This window comes from Ostrea edulis, chromosome 4 (assembly GCF_947568905.1).
Source record: "Ostrea edulis chromosome 4, xbOstEdul1.1, whole genome shotgun sequence".
Lineage (NCBI taxonomy): Eukaryota > Metazoa > Mollusca > Bivalvia > Ostreida > Ostreidae > Ostrea > Ostrea edulis.
The window spans coordinates 68,619,793-68,643,452 of NC_079167.1; the positions used below are offsets into that span (position 1 = coordinate 68,619,793).

Below are 23,660 nucleotides of genomic sequence, written 5' to 3' on the forward strand. Positions count from 1 at the left end.
AGGACAGACATATTTCAGTTGGAAAAGTTCATTAGCATTTCCTGATTACATGAGCTAATACCAAGTCCAGTGGGCAATGCCTTGTCGATAAGTCTACGGGTGTCGATGTGTCTACAGGTGTTTATTTAATTGTCTACACAATGCCTTGTTGATGTCTACAGGTGTTTATATAATTGTCTACACAATGCCTTGTCAACATCTACAGGTGTTTATATAATTGTCTACACAATGCCTTGTGGATGTCTACAGGTGTTTATATAATTGTCTACACAATGCCTTGTTGATGTCTACAGGTGTTTATATAATTGTCTACACAATGCCTTGTCAATATCTACAGGTGTTTATATAATTGTCTACACAATGCCTTGTTGATGTCTACAGGTGTTTATATAATTGTCTACACAATGCCTTGTCGATGTGTCTACAGGTGTTTATATAATTGTCTACACAATGCCTTGTCGATGTGTCTACACTTGTCTATATAATTGTCTACACAATGCCTTGTCAATGTGTCTACAGGTGTTTATATAATTGTCTACACAATCCATTGTCGATATGTATACTGTTCTTTATATAATTGTCTACACAATGCCCTGTCAATGTCTACGGGTGTATATAATTGTCTACACAATGTCTTGTCACTGTGTCTACAGGTGTTTATATAATTGTCTACACAATGCCTTGTCAATGCCTACAGGTGTTTATATAATTGTCTACACAATGCCTTGTCAATGTCTACAGGTGTTTATATAATTGTCTACACAATGTCTACAGGTGTTTATATATTGTCTACACAATGCCTTGTCAATGTCTACAGGTGTTTATATAATTGTCTACACAATGCCTTGTCAATGTATACAGTTAATTATATAATTGTCTACACAATGCCTTGTCAATGTCTACGGGTATTTTTATAACTGTCTACAAAATGCCTAGTCGATGTGTCTACAGGTGTTTATACAATTGTCTACACTGCATTCTCAACATCGTGTCAATACATGTCCAAATCACGTACTGCATACTTGTAGATCTTCCACCTCAGCATATCATTCACAATATCCACATTTAGATGCTTTACAATACTGTGTTGAAGTTGTTTTCACAATTCATCGATTGCATCGTTGACATTAAATCTTAACCAGAGTAAAACCATCTGAATAAAAAACTGTTGTATTTATGTGTCCACAACATCTACCCTATACTTGTAGTGGATATGGATAGGACACAGTGCCAGCAAAAAGAAACTGAAGTCTTTTCATAGTTTGTTACATGCATTTAATCTAAAACAGTAGAAAACAACATAGCTACTAAATGTGGTCATCTTCAATTTAAATAAGTCATTGTGGTGGGAAAACTCACAAAAATTGTAAAATACTGGAGAAAAAAAAATGCAACAATTTTCTTTCTTTGTAATTAATCCAATTAACCTCAGCAGTCAGTCACACAAATGAAATTCTGAAAGAGCATGGTGTATCACGGTTAAGCAAAATGTGAGGATTTCAAAGGGGAAATATAGCAGTATAGACCAATATCATGTACATGTAAAAAAAAAAAAAATAGTTTAAATCACAAAAACAAAATAAATAAATTTTATCAAGTGGTCATAATTTTATCAAGATGCATTACATGCAATAGTATTGGTACAGTCATTACAATTATTTGTTAATGTTGAAGACTTTCAATATCATGGCAACAAAATACGCGTATGTCATCTTAAAAGGGAACCAGGAGTCTCGGACTAAGCGGAGTTTTGTAACCTGGAGTCAGTTAGTTACCCTATACAAAGATGTTAACAATGACTATACGGATTACAAAAACTGGGCTCAACCCCTGCAACCAGTGGGACTGTGTATGCAGTGTCCTTGGTCGAAATCAAAATATACAAGGAAATACACATGCATATACAAACCCCGGACACGTACTAAACACATACCAATATTTCTTATCAAAAAGCGGTTCATTTTTGTAATTTTTGAAAAAAGAATGATGGTTTGGACTTTTGCCTGGTATAGTTATAAATGATCACAGCGTTGTAAAAAATATCATTAAGCAACTTGTATTGCATGCCACTACATTATGCATGTTAGTCATGCGATATTGAGCAAATAATTCATACTGAAAATTTAAAAAATCATTTAACAGAATTAGGACATGGATGCAGAAATTTGCCACATGATGAAACATTGTGAGTATTGAATAGAAAAGATAACTGACTTTGTAACAGTGTGCATATGTATTATGGTTACAAAAATAATCCACCCTGTGTTTCATGTCAATTGTATAAAAATATAAACCTACAAAAATATATCATTTCATGTCATATGATTTTCAAATCTTTTACTTCGTTGTAATTCAAAAGTTCGTTGAAATGGGAAGGGAAAAACACTGAAAATGCATCATATTATCAATATTTTGTTGTAAACTTAGAAAATTCACCGTTCTGCTGAAAAGACTCACATTGTCACTACACATAAATAACCTCTAAATTCTACCATGCAACAACAATGAAATATTTCCCTGCAAAATAGGGGTATAAATGGATGATTTTGACAAAATAAATAGCACCTTGAAAAAAAGAAGCCCATTTTCACACATTATGCCTCTAAGAAGACAACCATTAAATAATGAAGTCTGTTCTATGATCCACAACAATATTGTAAACAACCACACACAATGAAATAAGCTAAACACATTTTGGCAGTCATGTATATCAACAGAAATTTGGCATTATGGTTCTTTTAGGTGTACATGTAAAAGAATAAAAAGACATCTGTTACAGTTAATATTCACTCATGTTCATTGTGGTACATGAAATCAAATAGAAAGGGAAATGCAAAAACACATTATTGTGTAAACGGCATGGTCTCTTTGAAATTCCCTAAGTTAAAGCACTAGTTAAATAAATAGCTGACCGGTCAGTGTTTTTACATTGAGGTTTGTGTGCACAGGTGGTTCTATATTATCCATTTCCTCTAATGTAAATCAATAATTAAATTTGCCTGTCATTGGTTCTTCTACAAAAAAAACAGACTCAACAGAAAGATTCTGTCAAAAAAAATTTCTGCTTTACAAACAAGACATATTTCCACTTCATAATGATTTCATCATCATCCTAAAAACTTAATGTAGCTTTATGTGGCTTCTTCCACATCACAAAACTCAAAAACATTCATTTATATCAAAATGACTGCACATTCATGAACCCCATTGGTTTTTTGTTTGGTTTTTTTTTTGGATGTAATTTTATGAAAAAAGAAGTTTAGGCACTGCCTTTACATATAACAATAATTGTATTCATTAAATGAGAGAAGTTTTGGCACTGCCTTTACATATAACAATAATTGTATTCATTAAACGAGCATCTACTCGTATACGATGACTTCTCCATCCGAGGAATCTGAATCTTCCTCCTCTTCACCCTCGCTACTTGAAGTGTCCTGATTTTCTCTGATCGGTAATAGAATTTTCTCTGGAAGATCATCCCATTCTTCTTTCTTCTCCTTTTCCACTTCTTCCCCCTTTGGAGGAGGGACATTTACATATTTGTGCGTTGTAAGAAAGGTGCTACCCTCCTGTGAGGTGGTCTCATCTTTGGTGCTGGCCGGTGATGGTTCTGGAACATCTTCACTATCTGTCCCATGCTCTGGGATTGAAAGGGACAGTTTCTGATCTGACCTCTTTAAGCTGTCTACACGAGACATTTTATGTTCTTGGCCAGCTCTCTGAATGGCAATGGTTGCTTCCATATCTATCATGGCATACTCAATGGAAGTAGACTTTTGCATTTTCAAGGACTTCTGGGAAGCTTTTCGGCTTTTGCGGGTAGGCCTTTCTCGGAGATCAATCTCGGCATAATTCAGCTGACGTTCAAGCTGTTCTGCTGGAAGAGACAACGACTGGGAAAAGGGAGGTGATGAGGGCGGAGTCAGATCAATGTTCATGAACGACATTTTTTGAGAACTGGCTCTTTCTGAAAATCTGGAGTGCATACTTTCTGACCTAGAAAACTTGGGTAAATTGGGTGAATCTCTCTCCCGACTAAAAGAGCTAAACTGTGATACTTGATCAAATGTGAAGACACTGGAATTCATGGAGGGAGAATGAGGTGTCTGTGACGGACTTGAACTAACACTCTCATTCAGTGGCCGCTTCCTCTCCAACATTATGTAACAATTGCCTGATCTAGGTCTCATGTACGTGTAGGCTGGGCTGTTCCGTCGTGCATTGTCACTGCTGATGCTATCCGTGTAGGAGGACAATGAGACGTTGTCGTCAGTGGGGCTCTCAGCATCTAACTCCACAACCAGTGCTGTGGACCTGGAGTCCTGATCATCCACAGTACTACTGACAGACCCAGGAGATCCTTCCTTTGCCACTACAATGAGAATATATCATCAAAACATTTTCATGAAATTGACAATAATTTTCGGATGGAAGTCTTTTAAAACAGCTGAATGAGAAACACAAAACTTACATCCATGTACAATCTCAAAACAAAAGTTACAGATTTTAACCTGAACAGATAGCATACCTTGCCTTGGTACCCATATTGATTCCTCAACCTCCTCCTCCTCCCCTGCCTTGTTAACTTTAGGCAGAGCATCATCATCATTAGGACCAATAAGAGCGTAGCTGTGTTCTGATCTGAATGAGGAAATGCTTTTATTGTCCAACACACTATCCTCTTTCCAGATTTCCTCTCTCCCAAGAGACGGGTCTGTCTCCAATACAGGTGACAATGTACTACAAGGGTAATTCTTTTGTTTTGGAGGAACAAATGGTGCTAATGAGGATACATATTTTGCAATGGCTGCTGCTTCTTCGTCTGGTGAAAAAGCTTTCTTGGGACACATATTCAATTTAAAATCATCAGATTTTAATGAATTAGTCTTCTCAGAATCCGTATCACCATAGTAGTCTTTCACTTTTGAGTATTTCATAAGGTCAATCAGTTTTTCATCATCGGTTTTGCTAGAAGTCTGGCAGAGGGGCATTTTATATGATGGCTCATCTACGCGTAAAACTGTGAAAATTCCCATTTCCTGAGTTTTTCTAAACTTCTGAAAAGATTTTGGAGACAAACATTTTCCCTCTGACTTATCTTTAGATGCTGAGTCCTCTGAATCGGTCTGCCCATCACAAGGGCCTGTATAGCCAGTTTTATTTGTAGAACTGGATTCAATACTGCCCATGTCCTTTGACTCGGCAGTCTGCGCCGATCCAATCAAATGTCTGTATTCATCTGTGGTCCCATTGGAATAAAATGAATCTTGTGAAGTTTGATGGAAATTGTCTTTGGAAGCACTTGAATTCATCTCTAGAAAACTAGATCTGTTTGGAAAGCTAGAAGATCGTCTTCTCTCAACAATTTCAATTTGGCTTTGTTCAACACTGCTACTAGTGGTAGAGGCCATGCTAGATGTTGAAAAGTCCTTGACACTTGCATTTTCCCTGCAGACTTGAATATTTGATAAGGTTTTGTCTAAACAACTTTCACTTGAACTGGAGTTTAGAAGATTCTCCTGACTCTGAGACATGCTTTTCCTGTTCCCTGAATTTCTTCGGATTAATCTGGTCAGGAATCCCGGACTTTTACCCGAATTCTCCGTACTTTTATCACTGTTTAAAGATTGCACTGAAGCTGCACTGGCACTTTTATTTACATCTTGGGTAGAACTCGTATGAATATTGTGTTTCTGAAAGTTAATCAAGTTTGGAAAGGGCAAGGAAGATTTCCCTTTCACGGTTTCTTTAGCCTTTTCAGGTGTCACATTTCTATCTGAAGTCTCCTCTACAGAATTGTGTCTTTCAATTTTTGGTGAACCTGAGGGGCCATCATCCTCAACTACTGAGTTTCTTATTGCCTCAGTATTACTCACAAAACTTTTCAGGGACTGCAGATTTTCAAGCACTGATTTCTTTGGACTAGTAAGATGATGCATTAGTAAGTAATTTTCCTCTCTCACTGGGATACTAGGAGTGTCAGTTAAACTGAGTGAATGTTGAAACAATGGTCGGGAGAAACGATTTTCTGTAATAGAAGAAGCACTACTAGACCTCGTGTAGATCTTCTGAGAAGAGTCTGATGAAGACTCCACTTCATCCTTGGATTTCATTGTTACCCGTTCATCTTCAAACATTCCACTCATATCCATGTAACCACAAACGTCCGGGTTAAAATTTTCCTTTCCTGCTGGGGATGGAGATTGTTTGGGTAACCTTACTTTCAATAGCCCATCTTTAAAATCAGACAATTCTGAAAAACTTCCATGAGGCAGACGCAATGGCACTTCCGATCGTCTTCTGCTGCTCGGTGACGAATCCACTCCTGCCATTAAGAGATAATTAGGCTCCCTTATTGGACTCATTACTGGGTTTATGCCTTGTCTTGGACTTGAATATTGAGAAGAACACTTATTCCTTTTTGTCAGGTGTTCTCTGTGCTTGCCATGTGGTATAGGAGGTGGCCGAAGAGGTCTGCTCTTACTCATGAGAGCAGGTCCTTTTGGAGGCAGTGCGGGAGGTTGCAGTGATGCTTCTTTGGCAGCATAGTCATTTGCGTAAATGCACTCGGTGTTTGCATAGTTTGATTCAGGGAGATCAATAGGAATTTTCTGAGATTCACCATTAGTCCTTGTAACATAACTGAACCTTCCTTTGGTGCTTAGATCTCTTGGAGATTTTGATTCACTATCATAACTTCCACTTCGGTGAGAAATGATACTGCAAGCATCATCATCTGACTGATTCCTAACATACACATGACATTTCTCAATGTCTACACCAGCATCATACTTGTCCAAATTGACATATGGTAGAGGAGCAGACATTTTGGAATGAGATGGAATTTTGCGTAACCTTGAAACCAGAGTGGGACTCAGCAGCACACTGTCCGAATACCCGGAAATACTACCCTGTGAACTTATGGTGGAGTATCGGTCAGCGCGGGGACTAAGCGTAGCACGGCGGTGATTTCGGGATTTCTTTCTGGGTAAAGGCGGTGGTTTTTCTTTAAGAGAATCTGCAGGTTTTCCTCCAGGTTTTTCTTTCACACCCTGAAGTAAATACCCATACATAATTTTGAAAATAATGTTTAGTGTATCATCTTAATATTTTTAGGTGCAATAATTTAAGTTTTTTAAACAATCCGAGCAATTAAAGATCTAATAGACACAATACTTACCATCATAATTTCTTCCAAAAGACTTATCTCCCTTTGTAACTCCTGTTCTGATTTTTTAAGGTTTTCAAGCTCAATTCTCCTGCAACTGTCAGTCTCCTCCTCAATCTTAGATGGCACGGAAGCAACAGACATTGACTTAATGTCTTCTGAGCGACTGCCATAAATGCCATATGCACACAGGGACGGAGCACTAGCTGAGACTTTCACCATCTGTCCAAGAGCAGTCATACAATTGTCCCCAGAAGATATACTCATCTGAGAATCAGAACTTGGTCCACTCGCAGAGCTCAGACACGCCTCCGACTCAATCCATTGTTCAATTCTACTGTCTACACATTCTTTGCTGAGTTTATGAGACAAAATATTTGAGACATTCTTGACTTCCTGAGAGTTCTTTGGTGAATAACGGACTGGCTCTTGAAAAGGTCTAGTATTGAGATACAGGTTGGAATTGCGACTAGGAGGAACGTCATACAGCATGTATTTAAAGTATTTCCTTCTCTCCGCCTCTAGCTCATTTTTGTTCTTTGTGAACTTCTCTTTGTAAACAGATGCGTGGGAAAAATCAGTGAAACTAAGGGAGTGACGTTTTGTTCGTTTGTCGTCCAGGAAATTCTGGTCTCCACAAGTCTGCCAGTTCTGAAAGTCCCTGAACTGACTGTTGTCATTAAAGGAGCTGCTTAGAGGCTCCAAATGATAGTCATATAACTGAGACCCTGGAAAAAGTAAAAGTAAGATCTGAAATATATATTTGTAAATTCACTTCACATACTGATCATTCAAAGTCACTTTGATATTTACTACTGATTTTATCAGTAAAAATTTTCATCCTTATGATTAAAATATTATTAATATGTGGATACAACTTTCATAGAAGGAACACGGTATGTGTGCTGTTTTGATTTGAGCGGGATTTATATTTTAACAGAATTAATATTTAAGCACCTTTAGCATGTTTTAAGTGGTAAAGCGAGTGCACTAATTTATGCCACACTAAAATATGAAAAGCTTTATTTATCCATTATCTACACAAGAAGTAGTATAATAAAAATATCACAAAGGTGATTGGAGTATACTCGACTAGTTTCTTCATTATGATATACTCCTGAAGAATTGAAGAAACTAGTCAAGAATACTCAAACAGCTTTGTGATATTTATATATATATATATTTCTACAAATATATATATAAATATACATATATATAAATATACATAAATATATATATATATATATATATATATATATATATATATATACACACATCTTGCCTAGATGGTCGAGCGGTCTAGCGCGTTGGTTACATGCTGCTAGGAGATTTGGTTCCGCAGGTCGTGAGTTCAACCCCGGGTAGGGGCGGAAGTGTGTATCCAAAATCCAAATAAAGTAAAATTTTCTGTGCTTTATATCAAAATATTTCTTCACTTAGGGCAGTTATGTTCATTTAAGAGTTCATTGCTATTTCTGTGCTTTATATATATATAAACGAGCATCAACTCCAATTGCTCAAAATTCTAAATATGGTGTACTTTGTTTCAGAACTCATACAACTATTAACCGAGAGACTGGGTACGCCATGAGTGTACATACTTCTCTTAATAGATTTCCTACAACTGGCAGTCTTTCCCTGGCTCGCTAAGTTGATGATCTCATTTATTAATTCCGCCTGTTCTGAGGAGAAGGCATGAACTCCTGTCCCTGTTGATATAAGAAATGATACAAAACTTGAAGATTTTTCTCTAAGAGTATCATTAATAAGAAATCATTTACAGAGCCCTCTAACTGTATGCATGTATTTTGAAATGAATCGCACACAAAAGCAAATCAACTTAAAGTCTGCGTGAGGTCTTACAAAATGCCATTAAAACAAAGAAACTTTGGAAGGTGTTAATCTAAATACTAATACAGTGAAACTTCTCTAAACCGGTTGGCTCTCAGACGAAAAAAAAAACCCCAGCTGGTTTAGCTGGGTGGCTGGTTTACCGAGAATTTAGCATTTGGAGACATTTTATCTCAATATTTACAAAGTAGGTACTGTTCACTTTGTTCTGGAGATCTACCTAGGATCAATTATCAGTGATCAAATTAGTCCACTTGTACCTACAGGTAATTATAAATTACAAGATTATACTTCCTGTTGAAATCATTTTCACAGCACAAATCCAGTGACTTTGCCTTTTGAGCTAACTCCCCCCCCCCCCCCCCTTTCCAGTTAGGGATAGTTTTTATGTTATTAAATTTTCATGTACAATCATCTTCAGTCGTAAAATATTGACTATTAGCGGAAATCATCTTTGTCCGCAGATTGTCACACATAATGAAACTAGTATTTCAATCCCTGCAACTTCATGTTTCTGAGTAAAAAAAAATAATAGAGAGGCCCCCATCAAAGTCTTTTAAAAAATTGTGAGATTTGCTATGTCACATGATTTTATCATTGCTAACCTTTTATAAAATTGCGAGATTTGATATGACCCCAACACGATTTTTTCATTGCTAACCTTTTCCACAGGTAGATCCTCCTTCAAATATGAACCTTTTTTCCACTACTCCGAATCTTCGCAACTCCGAGATCTGCCAGGCTGCCAACACTTTGGGAGGGACACTGTTTGTCAGACAGAACTTCTGTCCATGGATGTGCATACGAAGAAACTCCAATGGCAGCTTACTGTTGTTGGGAACATTGGTCAGCTGTACTTTAAATTGGTCTTCTGCAAAATGAAAGAAATGTCGTTAAAAATGCCCACTGTGTGCACGTACTGCTAAAGAATACATGATCTGCAACAAAATACAAATGTATAATGAAGTGAAAGAAAAATAGATCGTAACATTGATTACACAAATATTTACAGGATGCCTCTGATGATTGCTTCTGAACAAAACCTGTCTTGTGGGTGTTACACAATCTCTACCAACAGCTGCAGCCTTCTATACACAACTTACTATTTCAAACTTCACTGCACTAAGCTTTTATGTAGTATGATACAACTAGTAGATTGTCGGCACTTTTTATATATAATGTAACAGAGGATGTTTTTCATAATAAAAAAATCAAATTTAGCTCTGCACTTTTTGAATAACGACATGTCATACTTTTAAAGAAGGAAATGCACTTAATTTTATTTCTATATAAACAGTCCGAGTATGAAATTTCTAATCTTTCACACAAGAAACATCCTGTTATTTTTGTGAATAAATCTCGAGCTTTATTATTTGCTTTATAAGATCTCTTCCCAAGTAAGTCTTGCACTAATTGAAAAGTACAAAACACATGGTCTTCTGAAGGTCAGGCAGCATTGTGTGAACTGTGTGCTGGCTGTCAATTTCTAGTGCTTCCTATTAGAAGTGTTCCTCAGAGTAACAAAAAACATCTCAATGAACATTTTGACATCTTGTACCAGTATTTTTTAAATTTCTTATCCATGAACACACACATTGTATCGTCAGGATCACAATTATACCTTAAAAATCTATGGACGAATTTCACTTTATTCAGTTGAGACCATATGGATACACACAAGACACTGGTTTTTATAGTTCAATCTATTCAGCCCTTAATAATTCTAAAAAAGTTTATTTTATCCATTAAGAATTATTTAATAGTGCAACCTGGTATTTTTTTGAATGACTTCATGATATGGAAAGTGATTAATGAAGAGATTTTTCAAATCTTAAAAATAACACACCTTTCAAATAAATCTTGCTTCACTGATATCAATTTATAACTCTAACATGAATACATGCAAAATACAGGGAAAATAAAGGCAGCTGCATGAAATCTTTTGAAATACAGGCTACATATATTTGTTTTATCAGCAAGGGCAAATAACTCCCAATTTCTACCATGAATTTACCACGGATTAATATATACTATGGTGACATTTTAAAATCTCGGATGTCTTTTCTTTAGTTGAATGCCTTAACCTTAGATTCAATAAACGTTCACTGTACAACTGTAGCTGCAGATCCGTAGCTCTCTGGGGAAAATATTGGGACAGTCAGTCTCTGGTCTGTCCTAACATTTCCCCTGAGAGCTACAAATTTGCAGCTGGCAGAGTTGAAGACCAAAATTATATCTCACAATTAGTCCAGAAAGTGTAGCAAAACTTTCGCTAGGGCCTAAATCTCACTTGCATAAGAATAGTATCGTATAAATCGTAATGCGTATTTTGCTCGGGATCAGGCTGCTGTTTTATTTCAGTGACCAACACTTCATGCCTTTAATTTGCCTGTGTCTTGCCAGATTGGTACCTGGGATAAAGACACTGGGAGAGAGGCCAGTTCAAATGTGTTCCATGTCTAGATAGTAAACTAGGAAAAAATTAATCATCATGGAAAAAAAATCCCCTCTTTAATTATGAAGAAATCTGTAAAATTTTCAGGTGGAGCTTCTAATGAAATCACTTTTGAAAAGGGAAGTAACTCAGTAAATCCTTGCTAAAATTTGCTATTTTTCAAATTTAAATTATGCAATGATTTAAAACAATTTTAAGAGAAATGTATCAACTGTAACAACATCCAACTTATTTTGCTCCCTGGATGATTTTCATTAAACATGCTGAGTGAGGGAAAATACTGAAATTAAGAAATATAAAAATTGTAGCCCCATTTATATTTCAAAATGAATGGTTGTGCATTTGTATTACAATGTACTACTGAATACAAAATAATTGCAAACTGTGTTTGGGACATTACGGTAATTAGATTTCAATCTAGTACAGCAAGTATAAGTAGCAACATAATGTTTGAATACAGTTTTGAAAATCATGATTTCAATTTCTAGAAAATAGAGTGAAATTTATCATGACTTGCAAGAGTTACACCCCTTATCATCAGTAAATCTCAAAATTTGAAATGCCTAAATTATGCTTTGCCACAAATCAATTTCAGTGGACTTCTTACCATAGTGTATAATGGTACTTTTAGTATTCTATACTCACTTACTAGTGAAATAGGTGTTCTGAATTTGAGGTTAACATGCATATTGACTGGATTCTATACAAGATGTTTCAGAACATATGGATTTTACAAAATGAAGTGAAAAGGAAAATTAAAAAATGTTCATTACCCTCTCCTAAACTCCTCCTGATCTTGATCTCGAACTGTATCAGGTTGTCTCTGTTTTCAAAGGAGAACAGTGTGACTTGTTTCTGGCAGACGATGGCTAGGACATTGGCTTCCTTGTCGTAACTGAACCCCGTCTCCAAACCAAAGAATCCTTCCAAATTAAAGTTTGCTTTGGGCTGTCGTTTGTGGACATCCTTCACATCCAGCTTATATAGCTGTACATTCAGCTGATCTGCCAAACAAATTCAACATTTCATTACCACAAATCTACAATTTGTGTGTATTAAGTCACGTCTTTTGTATGTACAAACATCATGTTGTTTTTTTTTTACTGTGTTTGTTTTTAGGTGTCTATAGAAAAATCTTTCTTGTTATGCATGGGAAGGATGTTTATTGTTTTTAGGAGATAAAAGGGAACAAAAACCATGAATCCATTAATAGAGAATAATGTGGGTTTCCTCCCTGTTGTGTGATTCCGGGCCACATTAAAATTATCCCAAATTAAACCCACTGTTAACATGTTTTATGTTTACAACTACGTACAAATCAAAATGTATGTCAGGACATGAAACCTTTGTATTTATATAGCGTAAAATTTTCTCATGGACAGAATTCTCACTGATGTATTTCACAGAGCGCTTGGAGTACACATATTTGTTAAAACTATTAAATAATTTTTGTTTTCTCCTAACCATTTAGCAAAAGATAAACCTTCTCCACACAGGCCATTAGCATGCTTGACCTCCTACATGTTCAATTAGGCCTTGGACATCAAAAGCAGATGTCTTCAAACCTAAACTGCTCACATATCAATTCAAACTAGAGGATTATCTTTTTCATGTACCAGAATAAATAGTGTTTATGTGACTCATAAGCTTTTTTAAATGAAGATAGATAAAAAATAATCAAGGAAAAGATCTTCCTACAAAAAAAAATCATGACCCACTTAAACAACTGGGTTAGAAAATCTGCCTTCAAAAGACGGATGCTCTCTAAAATATTAAAACTTAGGAACATCTGGAGAACTTAAAAAGTATCTTGTAACTAGTCTGCGGAGTTTAATTGGCCTAAAACTCAGGGCTCAGCAAAATAGATCTGAGTGTCTGTTGATGGGTTAGAAGCAGTTGTCTTGCACAGCAAGCCACCCTAGTATGTCTACTTTTTTCTTTCCTTGTTCTGTTTGGGGCTCTCTCACCATAAGATATTGTACTGACTCAATTTCTTTGTTGGTAACATAAACATCTCCAATGAAGAAGTTTAAAGGTTTAACAGTTCATTTCTATACATTCAAACTGCTTGGTTTCTTTTGAAGGGCTCCGTGATAAATCACCAACATTGTCAGGACTCAGGAGTATACAAACACCGGCACAGCCTAACCCCAAAAACCCCAATGCAATATCATTGCATGACTAACAATTGCAGCTATATGAGCAACTGAAATTCATTTTTCAAAAAAGAACAATTAATACAGATTTCTGGCTCAATGACGTAGAAAATGGCACATTCACACAGACAGCAGACCTGTTAAGCATTCCCAGGGTGTAGAATTTCAATAGGGTACATATACATGTAGATTTTGATCGTTTTTTTTTTTTCTTTCTTTCATTTCAATCGCTTCATATCTTCACTTAAAACAAGCTACTGCTTACACGACAACGCTGAACGGACCAAAAAATGCACGTAATGCACTGAAATACTGTACGATTTTAAAATAAAAAAACTGTGTCATGTATTGTTCAATAACGTATTGATTTAAAAGTAATCAAGTGCAAAACACACGACTGCATGACATTTAAAATAAACAGACAAACTATGCACACTGAGAAAAAAACATCGATTTCATTGCATTATGAAAATTATACGCATTCTGTACTATGAGTTATTGACCCTTAAAAGACATTTCCATGACATTTATAAGATGTGTTTGCTTGTGAAACATGATGGTCTAAACCAAGTTCCATAGTGGAATTCCCTCTGACCATGAAATACTGGTACATCACCTTGACCATACACTTTACTATAGTGACCATAACCTATAATATCTTGACCATCAACTATACTATCTTGACCAGTCCCATAGCTGTGTGGTGATATTGCTGTTCACTATGAGAGACATCTCTATTCTGACTCTCAAGCTTTAAGTTTCAGAACCTACCAAAAACAATAACCCCTATCCAATCTTCTTCATCAGGATCATAGAAATTTTATACAAGACAGAAAACGAAGAAGTCTGTGACACATGTACTTTACTGAACAGATAAGACAGTAACCAAGGTCTGGCCATTTATACGATCCCCAGCCAGACAAAAACATTGTCAATAATGGCCATTCTCTCCTTATCAACAGACATCTTAATCAGTTATTCTCCATGTGTTCAGACAGACATGCATGTTCTCATACATGCTACACAGATATCAGTCCCATTTAAACACGCCAAACTATCATCAAGTAAGCTGCTTTAAAACTGTGAAACAGCCTTTCAGAGGAAATAAATTATACTGGCTGGCATTGTGTTTACAGATGAATTAATGGATGAAATTGTGCTGTCTTAAGACTTCATCCCCCCTCTCCTCCTCTTCAAAATCAAACTTGTCAAATGATGGAAATATTTTCAGACATTGTAAATGCATTACATTTATAGGGAATCATGTAAAGTTTTTAGATCTTGATGATAGCTTGCCTCTAAACTTCGAAATCATCAAAATATTTCAGATGATGGAACATTTTACAACGTCTGTATGGAAAAGATATGACCACTCTTCTTGTAGCCTTGAAGACTTTTCAATCAACATTCTCTTTCCTCTCTTTTTTTCCATTGCCCTATTTCATTATTTTTAGACATGAAATTCTTTGAATTACTGAAATAATAGGAGGTGCCTGATGAACTGAAATAATATGTCAATGTAATTTAGTTCCTATCAAAATCAGTGACTTAGAACTATGACATAGATGTTCCAACATGACGGAATCTTAATAGTATGTTTATAAGCTGATAAATGCATCACAGAACTCCTATTGTCTCGCAAAGATTAAACGCTTCGCCTAATTTATGTGTGTTCAACAGCCCCTATCCATCATTTGATGCATTACAAATGTAGATCATAGATAAAAAAAATTATATACCAAAGCCTTATATCTGCCACAACGAAAGCAAAAAAAAAAAAGTGCTGATGATAATGAAAAATGAATTGTAAGAAATACTAAGAATTTGTTGAAAATAAATGAACATTTGACAAGATTATTACTCTTTGTAATATGAAGAAATAATTGCATACTTGGGGCATGATATCATCAAATACAAAGCAAGATGGGAAAAAATAGCATCCATTTAACATGACAGGCATTCCAAAATCTTGAAGATTTATAACAAAACTCCGCTCATCTGCTCTCCGCTAATACAAAACAAATGATTTCCTTGAGACAGGAAATGCCTTAAATACAAATTACATGGTTTCCTCCATTTCTGTAAACTCTACAATTACAGATTGCAATAGTCATAAAAGTTCAATTTCTCTCAAAATAAAAACAGTACAAAAATATGCAACAATGAAAAAAAAGAATCAGAAACTTACAGCCACATGGCAAAAAATGATTGGATATTTCGTGCATCCTCTCTCGCATCTTTATCACATGGACAGAACTTATACATTTACAAGCTTATCAGAATAAATTTTTTCCAGATTTCCACAATTTCTTTCTTTTTTACTTCAAGCACTGACCACAACATGAATATATTTGAGGGTAAATACAGAGAGTTTATTATCAAAGTACTTTTATGTAGAGTATTTTTTTTTTTACAAAAGGTTTTTAATCTCAGCTACTATCAAGACTTTGTACCATATTATAGACAAAATACATGATAAAGATTTCATCCAAAAACACTGAACATTGCAACATGTCTTACCAATCTGTTGTCGCATGCCTTTCTTATTAAACACAAAGAAATGCAAGCTGTAACAATAGACTTTGTAACACATCTGTTCATTGGGATATATTTTGACATTAATTCTTTGATAAAAATTCACCAGATCTCGTAAAGCAATAATGACTTCCAGCAAGCGAACACCTTTCACACCAATCCCTATCTGTTCTTCTGGCTTGCATCTGAGGAACCCAGACAATTTTGACATTAAATACCTCAATAAATACAACTCATTTCACAAAAACCAGCAAATAGTCAACTTTTTTTCATCATCAAAATTTCCCAGTTTCTTTAAACTTAAATAAAATCACGTAAGATAGAACCAGAATGTGTGGCAATGTGTGTCTCCTTAAAGTAGTTTTTTCATCAAAATGTCTTTTTCTTTCTTAATCTTTATTGCAACGCCCATAAACTGTTCATAGTTAGGATAACTGCCATTGCTGAAATACTGCTGTTCATACACACTTAGTTGCATATAGGTCACATCATTTTCATTATCTTCAAAATTGAATTAACAGCTTCGACATCCCAAGTTCATCTTTCTTGTCGATTACTAGTGCAGAGAGCTTGCTCCCTGTTGATTCCCTGTATCAGAATTGCAGAGCATATTGGCTGGTAAATCAGCAGGAAATAAAAGATAATAAATGTGTGAATATTGCAAAAAATATATATAGAATCACAACATCGCTTCATTCATGTAAAAATTATCATTCATAGGGTGAAGCAACAGAACACCGCATCATCACAAGTGATATTACTCCAATGGATTCTTAATCGCTGATCGCATTCAAAGAAGACGATATTTATATATGCGGATACAAATGTCAATGTATTCTATTTGTGATCATTTGCGTTTCATGTACATATTACAGATTGTGTATCATGACTTACACCATTTAACAAAAATAATTTTCTTCGCTTCAAGAGTTTCACATAGTACTTGTTTAATGCTTTAGTAGACTGTATCTGTGAGAATATTATCCATGGTGAATAAAACTTCTAGAAATATTCTGACAAATCATATGATTTAATTTGTCTAACAACTTTCTAGTTCCTACACATGAATCATGTAACTTGAGAACATTTGCATAAAATATATATTACAGGCTGGATGTGGCTTTCCACCCACAACTCCGGTGCTTCACCAGTCATCTATTAGAAGAAGCTATCCTGACCTATGTCCATGATTTAACATTGATTGATTGACTGTGTATTGTTCAACGTCCCTCTCTCCCTCTCAAAAATATTTCACTCATATGGAGATGTCACCACTGCCGGAGAAGGGAAACAAAATCTAGGCCTATGCTCGGCGCTTATGTCCATTGAGCAGGGAGGGATCTTTATCATGCCACACCTGCTGTGACACGGGGCCTTGGTTTTTGCGGTCTCATCTGAAGGACCACCCCATTTAGTCGCCCCTTACGACAAGCAAGGGGTACTGAGGACCTATTATAACCTGGATCCCCACAAGAACAGTTAACATTGATTTATTTAACATGAACATCCTGATGATAACGTTAATGCATTGATCAAAATTTGTCCTGTAATACCTATATCTAAATGCACCTCAAAATCTAAAAATCTAAAGTTCTACTAATTATCTTTCATAAAAACATACAAATTGTGTCCCTTGTAAAGCCAGTTATCTGTTTGCCCATCTGTCAGCACATATTAAAATCATGAATCTATACATCTAATAATTGTAATGTAGATCTAGGTATTAACCACAAAATAAATAATATTCTTTTCAAAATTTGATTTCAACAATTTAAAAGGGATTCTTTGGATCCATTGAGGTAAAAAATTACAATCGGTTGGCAATAGGTACAGACTGGTATTAACACTCTCTCTGAGAACCAGAAATGCACTTTATCATCAAAACACATTTGTTGGCTCATTTAAAAAAGAAGTATTTAATCTCTGCAGTCCAGGCAGTGAAAAGTGCTGCACTTAATGAGAAATCAGCAAATGCATAGCAATACAGCTTACAAGTACATCATCCATGTAATACATATATTTAAAATTCACATCCAAAAATTCACATTTTTTTTTTTTTTTTTTAAAGATTCAATGATGTAATTTGATTGTTCAAATATATTTCAAAAAATCATATCCTCATGAACATCTTTATTTTCTACAGTAATGAGTATAAACTCATCAATCAAACTTAAAATAAGTAAAGTCTCCAATTTCCTATGTGATGATTCAATGTATTATCAGAATAAACACAGCTTAACATTAAAAAGCTGAATTTCAAAGAAAGAATGAAAAGGAAGTCTTTGTGGTTTAAGATGCAATCAAATTCCTTGTAATCAGGTAATGTAAAAAGTAGAGACTTTAAAAAAACAACCTTCTATACTCTCTGCTATGGAACAACACTTTCATGCCTCTGTTGCAAGTATTCATAACAAAGAAATTGAAAGCATTTTCATGTGTATCATCCAACATCCCAAAATATTCTCTTGTATACACAAAAAGTGGAGAATGGGGAATAATTTCTAACAAGTTTGTGAAACAGCTGCATTGGTTGTTTGTGGTATAATTAGATTAGTGGCTTAGTGAGATTCGAAGTCTTTAAACCTTGTTTTGAATCTTGAAAACTTCCAGTTCCTGCCATTCTTCAAAATGTTTGCAAACAAAAAGTGTTAACCTAGATAAACTTGCAGCTTTTGCAAGGGTTTTTATTCTTCAAATTACCACGATGCAGAATACTTCTGACAGGAAGCAGCAGTTTTTCATACCATACAAAGAGATGTATAAAGGAGAAAGCTGCTGTATTTTCTCAATTAGCTCTTAGTATCATCTAAAAACTTTGGGAGTAAATCAGTCTTTTAATTTGTTCTCTGAAGCAGTACAACACACATAAATGAATTAGAATATTCCTGCAACCGAGAAGTCTACTGTAATTTCCGAAATCACTTCTTCACCCATTTTAAACATGACAGTTAGGCTGTTATTGATGATACCAATTGACCTATAAATACTTTTTTATGGGTCTAAACAGGACATAACATTTCCTAAACTACGATGGAATCCCCCCCATTTTATTCGAAAGATTACACCTCACACTTAAAATTAATATATACAAAAAAATCTGAAAATGTTGAAAAGTATTCCAATTGTAATTCAAACTATTAAAAAATAAATAGAATACAATCTTTAAGATAGGCTTAACAGCTATGTTTTCTTTTCTGGATCCGTTCACCTATTCCACATGTTGTGAATTATAACGAAGCTGGGTCAGCCCAACCCCCAATTTCCCCCCCTCAAATCAACATGATCAAAGATTATCTCTTACAAGAGTGTGTCAAAAATCAATGTGTTTCCTTGGCATCTTAAATCTCCAACCGAGTTTCAAAACTCATCAGTGCTTAAGCCTATAAGGGACGAACTCAAAGGAAGTTTTGTTGTTTACATTTTCAAAACACACCTTTATTTCCATTTATAGTATATTTGAGATTGTAAAATCATTTTCGATATAACAAACATCTAATAATCGGATGTCAATAAAGTGTTGTAAACTACGAAATACTGATACAATCCCTGAAAAACATGAGTACTGTTGTCTGTTGTATACAACAATTAAAAACTGCCAAAAAGTTTACTCACCAGCTACGGGGGACGGCTTCCTTAGCACACACCAACGGGGTTTCCACTAAAAAAAATAACATGTATTTTCAATAACGCAAATTTACTTTCCACCAATTTCATAAAATAAAACTCTGTCAGCAATGTTTACCTTTTTTCCATCTCGATATTTCACTCTGCCCTCTACAACACAACTTACATCCGACATGTTGGTCCCATTCTTACACTGCCGCGGTGAATGGTATGCAGTGATTTAATTGGGCACCTGAAAACAGTAGCAGCTGAGAGGGATTGACTCAAAATCTGAAATGTGCGGTTAACCATCATACATACTCCCCACGCATGTTTAGAAATACTAGGTATTGATAAAAACTTATATACGAGACACCAGAATATAACCACAATGTACAAAGCATAATGTTCAGGCGTATGGCATTCAAAATAAAGCAAAAATCTCAAATACATACATGTACAAGTGCTATAGGCTAACACAAACGGGATTTTTATTGGGGGTTGGGGGGGGGGGGGGGGTAACATTTCTCAAGCGCCTGTGACTATACAGCGTACTAGTCATGAATGAGTCAACCTTCGCGTTTTTACGCTAGATCTATATTTCAATGAAAAATATTTACATTTCCGATGCTCGATAAAATGTATACGGATTGAAATGGTAGCCATCTCCTCATGAATGTGAACAATGTTCGCATAGAACATAGAACATGTTTTATTTTCCAATCAAGGGCCCTCACGGGGCAGCATGAAAATACATACAAATAATGTACATATACATATTATACAAGTAAAGAAAGAAGTGATTACATAACACATAGGCCTAGTTATATACAAATACAGTGTCATAGGCCTATATTGTTCAAAATAAATTTTCCAGTTATATTTAGAATAGATGGCTCTTCAGAACATAGTATGTAAATGAATTTTTGTTCATCATTGAGTTTAGTAAAAAAAAAAAAAAAAAAAAAAAAAAAAAATTAACTGTTTTTTCTATAGCACCACAAAAAGATTTTACTTTTCACATTTAATCAAAAAATGAATCTCATCACCTAATTAATGAACCGGAGTTGCATTTGTTACATATTTGTTCATATTCCTAGTAATACCAGAATATCTACCAACTTCAATCATTAATTTATGAGCTGATATCCGTAACTTACAAATAGATCTTCTAATATCAAAATTTTTAATTTTATTAAGATAGTTCTCAAAACCAAAGTGCTCCTTAAGGACATGCGGGACGATGTGGCCAAAAATAACTCGTCAATGAATATTTTTTCTTTTTTTCATGAAGCACCATCAGGATGTCCTGTACAATGTGTATAAATTTCATGGCCACTTTCTAGGTATACAAGGGAGATAATAAGCTTTGAATTACCCCCCTTTTCGAAAATTGTGAATTTTACAAGATTATTCCGATTTTCAATTAAAAAAAATAATTTGATGGAATTTTTATCTATATCTTTTACAATAATTTTTAGAATATATGTAAAATCTAAAATATATAATAATAAAATGCTTAAACATAACCATATAATAAGAAATTGGGAAAAATTAAGGATTTGGGGTGGAAATTGGTACTCAAAAACAGGGTAGTCCAGATACTAAATGAAGCACTGCTCAAAAACTTGTCAATGAATTTTTTTGTAAACACTGCAATTAAAAGCTATTCATATACCCAACTTCCTGTAGAAATATGAAGGGATGAAGCTAATCTTGATTTTGAGGTAGGCATCCCTGAAGTTATACATTGATATGCTCACTTGGGGGTTAGGCTTGGCGAAATATTTGTTATTAATAACTTTCAAGCTTATATTCTTTTCATGTACAACTACTGTTAAAAGTAATGGGGGATGGGACAGTCTCAATTTATTTGCACTACAAAATTAAAAAAACAAAAAAGCTCATTGTCAAAGACGGGGGGGAGGGGGGGGGGGAGGGGGGGGGGCTAATTCTTCGTGCCTGTTTTGGAATACATTTAGAAACTATATTTGTTTTGAACCTATTGAAATATTTAGAATTTTCATAATTATGGAACAAAAACTGAGTTAATGGAAACAAATTAAAATTTAATTTTTTTAAATATACATGTATATATTAAACATGGCTTCGAACAAAACGTCTAGTCTAGCTCTAAACAATACGTCTTCTTTCAAACCACGGGTTAGGTCTAGTTAACGTCAATATGAGTTACTTTCTTTACTAGATCAACAGCATTTCCGCGACCATGGTAGCTAGTGTCGCTTGACTCGATCGTCTCCATGCTATTTTTTAAGGTATTTATGTATCGCACATGTTGTGACTTTGCACCTTTTTCTTTTTCACACGTCTGCTTCTCGCATAAATTCCGACGTGTGTCATATTTTTTAAATTAGTTACCATTTCCGCAGCAGTGTTTCGTAAAGTTAGTAAAAATAATTTGGAATATGAAATAGTTTCAGAGATAAAGCGTACTTATATTTACATGAAAATGCTTGCAAAAATTAAACATTCCTAGTATGGACGTTAATATTTGACCAAAAGTAACGATTGTCGTCATAAGGGGGGGGGTATTTTTCGCAAACAAGGATCGATTATAAAAGCACCTGAATAGTTTGTACGTTTCCCAAGCAAGATTCGGAGAAATGTGTGTCCAGTTCTAGTTTCACACTACTATAGTAAATATCAACAAACGATCATCATCTTACACTTGCACTGAGTCATTGTTCACAGACGGTTGACTTTCTTTTTGTAAATGCACAGAGATGCAAATTGCATGTGCATGTAGGAGCGATTTCGGTGACTTGTAGGCTATACTATCAAAATTATTGTGGCGCATACTATACATATATATATAATATATGCAATGTATATATATGAAAAAGAGACTTGTAATCACTATGAAATAAAATGAAAATTGTCATTTGACAAGAATTCAATCAACAGATTTACACAAAACACTTGACAGCGGTAGCAAATTACAACAAAATCTGATGACATTTTCCCCGTGATACAACGTCGTGACGTACTTTTTTATTATGACGTTGTATAGTGTGTCTGTACAGTATTGTGATTTTTCTCGGGAAGCTGCGTCCGGTTCTAAATTTATAATAAATTCGCAACCATCACGTGATCATCATCCCGCATATCCTTAAGTTTAAAATAAGTGCACAGTTTCCCAACAATTAATTTATTTCGATTATTGTACCAGGTTTCAGTGTATTTATCATAGAATAATTTCTTTACAATTTTCTTAAATCTATACTGACTAAAATCTCTTAACGGATATCCAATTTTAACATATTCTAAAGCTTTTTTTTTTACTAGTGAGTACCATGACAGTTTGTTGTTGAAATGTAAAGATTTACTACATAGATAAGCATCCTTAAGTAGTTTAATTTCATTTTGGTTTTCAAGCCTGCACCAATAACATATTTTTGATGAAGCTTCTCACAGTGAAGTGATTTAATTAAAAAGTTTGTCTGGATCAAATGGTGATGATAATTTTAATTTATATATATGAACCTTGGTAAATATAATTACGACTGTTTAACGACTGGGAATTTTCCGACAGAAATGAAAGTAAAACGTAAATATAGAAAAAAATATTTTTGAAAAATATATGATGAAGCAACGCTTCACACCAGTATACACTTTTCATGAACGCGCTTCATGAAGTAAATTAGAGTCGCGCAGTTCATGTCTTCTGAATGTATTTTCAAAATATCCTTTGTTTGAAAAATCATTCTGAACTCAGTATTGCTCTACTTATACTGGAATATACGGGTCCACACAATGAAGTTGCGGAGGGTATGTAATGTTTTTGACCCGTCCGTCAGTCTGTCAGTCCATTTCTAGTCTGGATCATCCCGACGTTTATGTATTCACAAATAAGTCCATTTCTTGTCAG

At 34.9% G+C, this 23,660-nt stretch overlaps 1 protein-coding gene across 1 annotated transcript; it reads right to left on the reverse strand.

The window, feature by feature from the left end:
• Positions 1-1,252: 1,252 nt before the first annotated feature.
• On the reverse strand, positions 1,253-20,027 carry LOC125669841 (uncharacterized). The gene is made up of 8 exons (XM_048904660.2): positions 19,911-20,027; positions 19,781-19,826; positions 12,251-12,481; positions 9,684-9,893; positions 8,773-8,880; positions 7,184-7,899; positions 4,532-7,055; positions 1,253-4,375 (listed from the first exon to the last, which is right to left on the reverse strand). Exons 1-8 carry the CDS (start codon positions 19,965-19,967, stop codon positions 3,363-3,365), a joined length of 4,905 nt encoding a protein of 1,634 aa, XP_048760617.2. The 5' UTR covers positions 19,968-20,027; the 3' UTR covers positions 1,253-3,362.
• Positions 20,028-23,660: the final 3,633 nt, after the last annotated feature.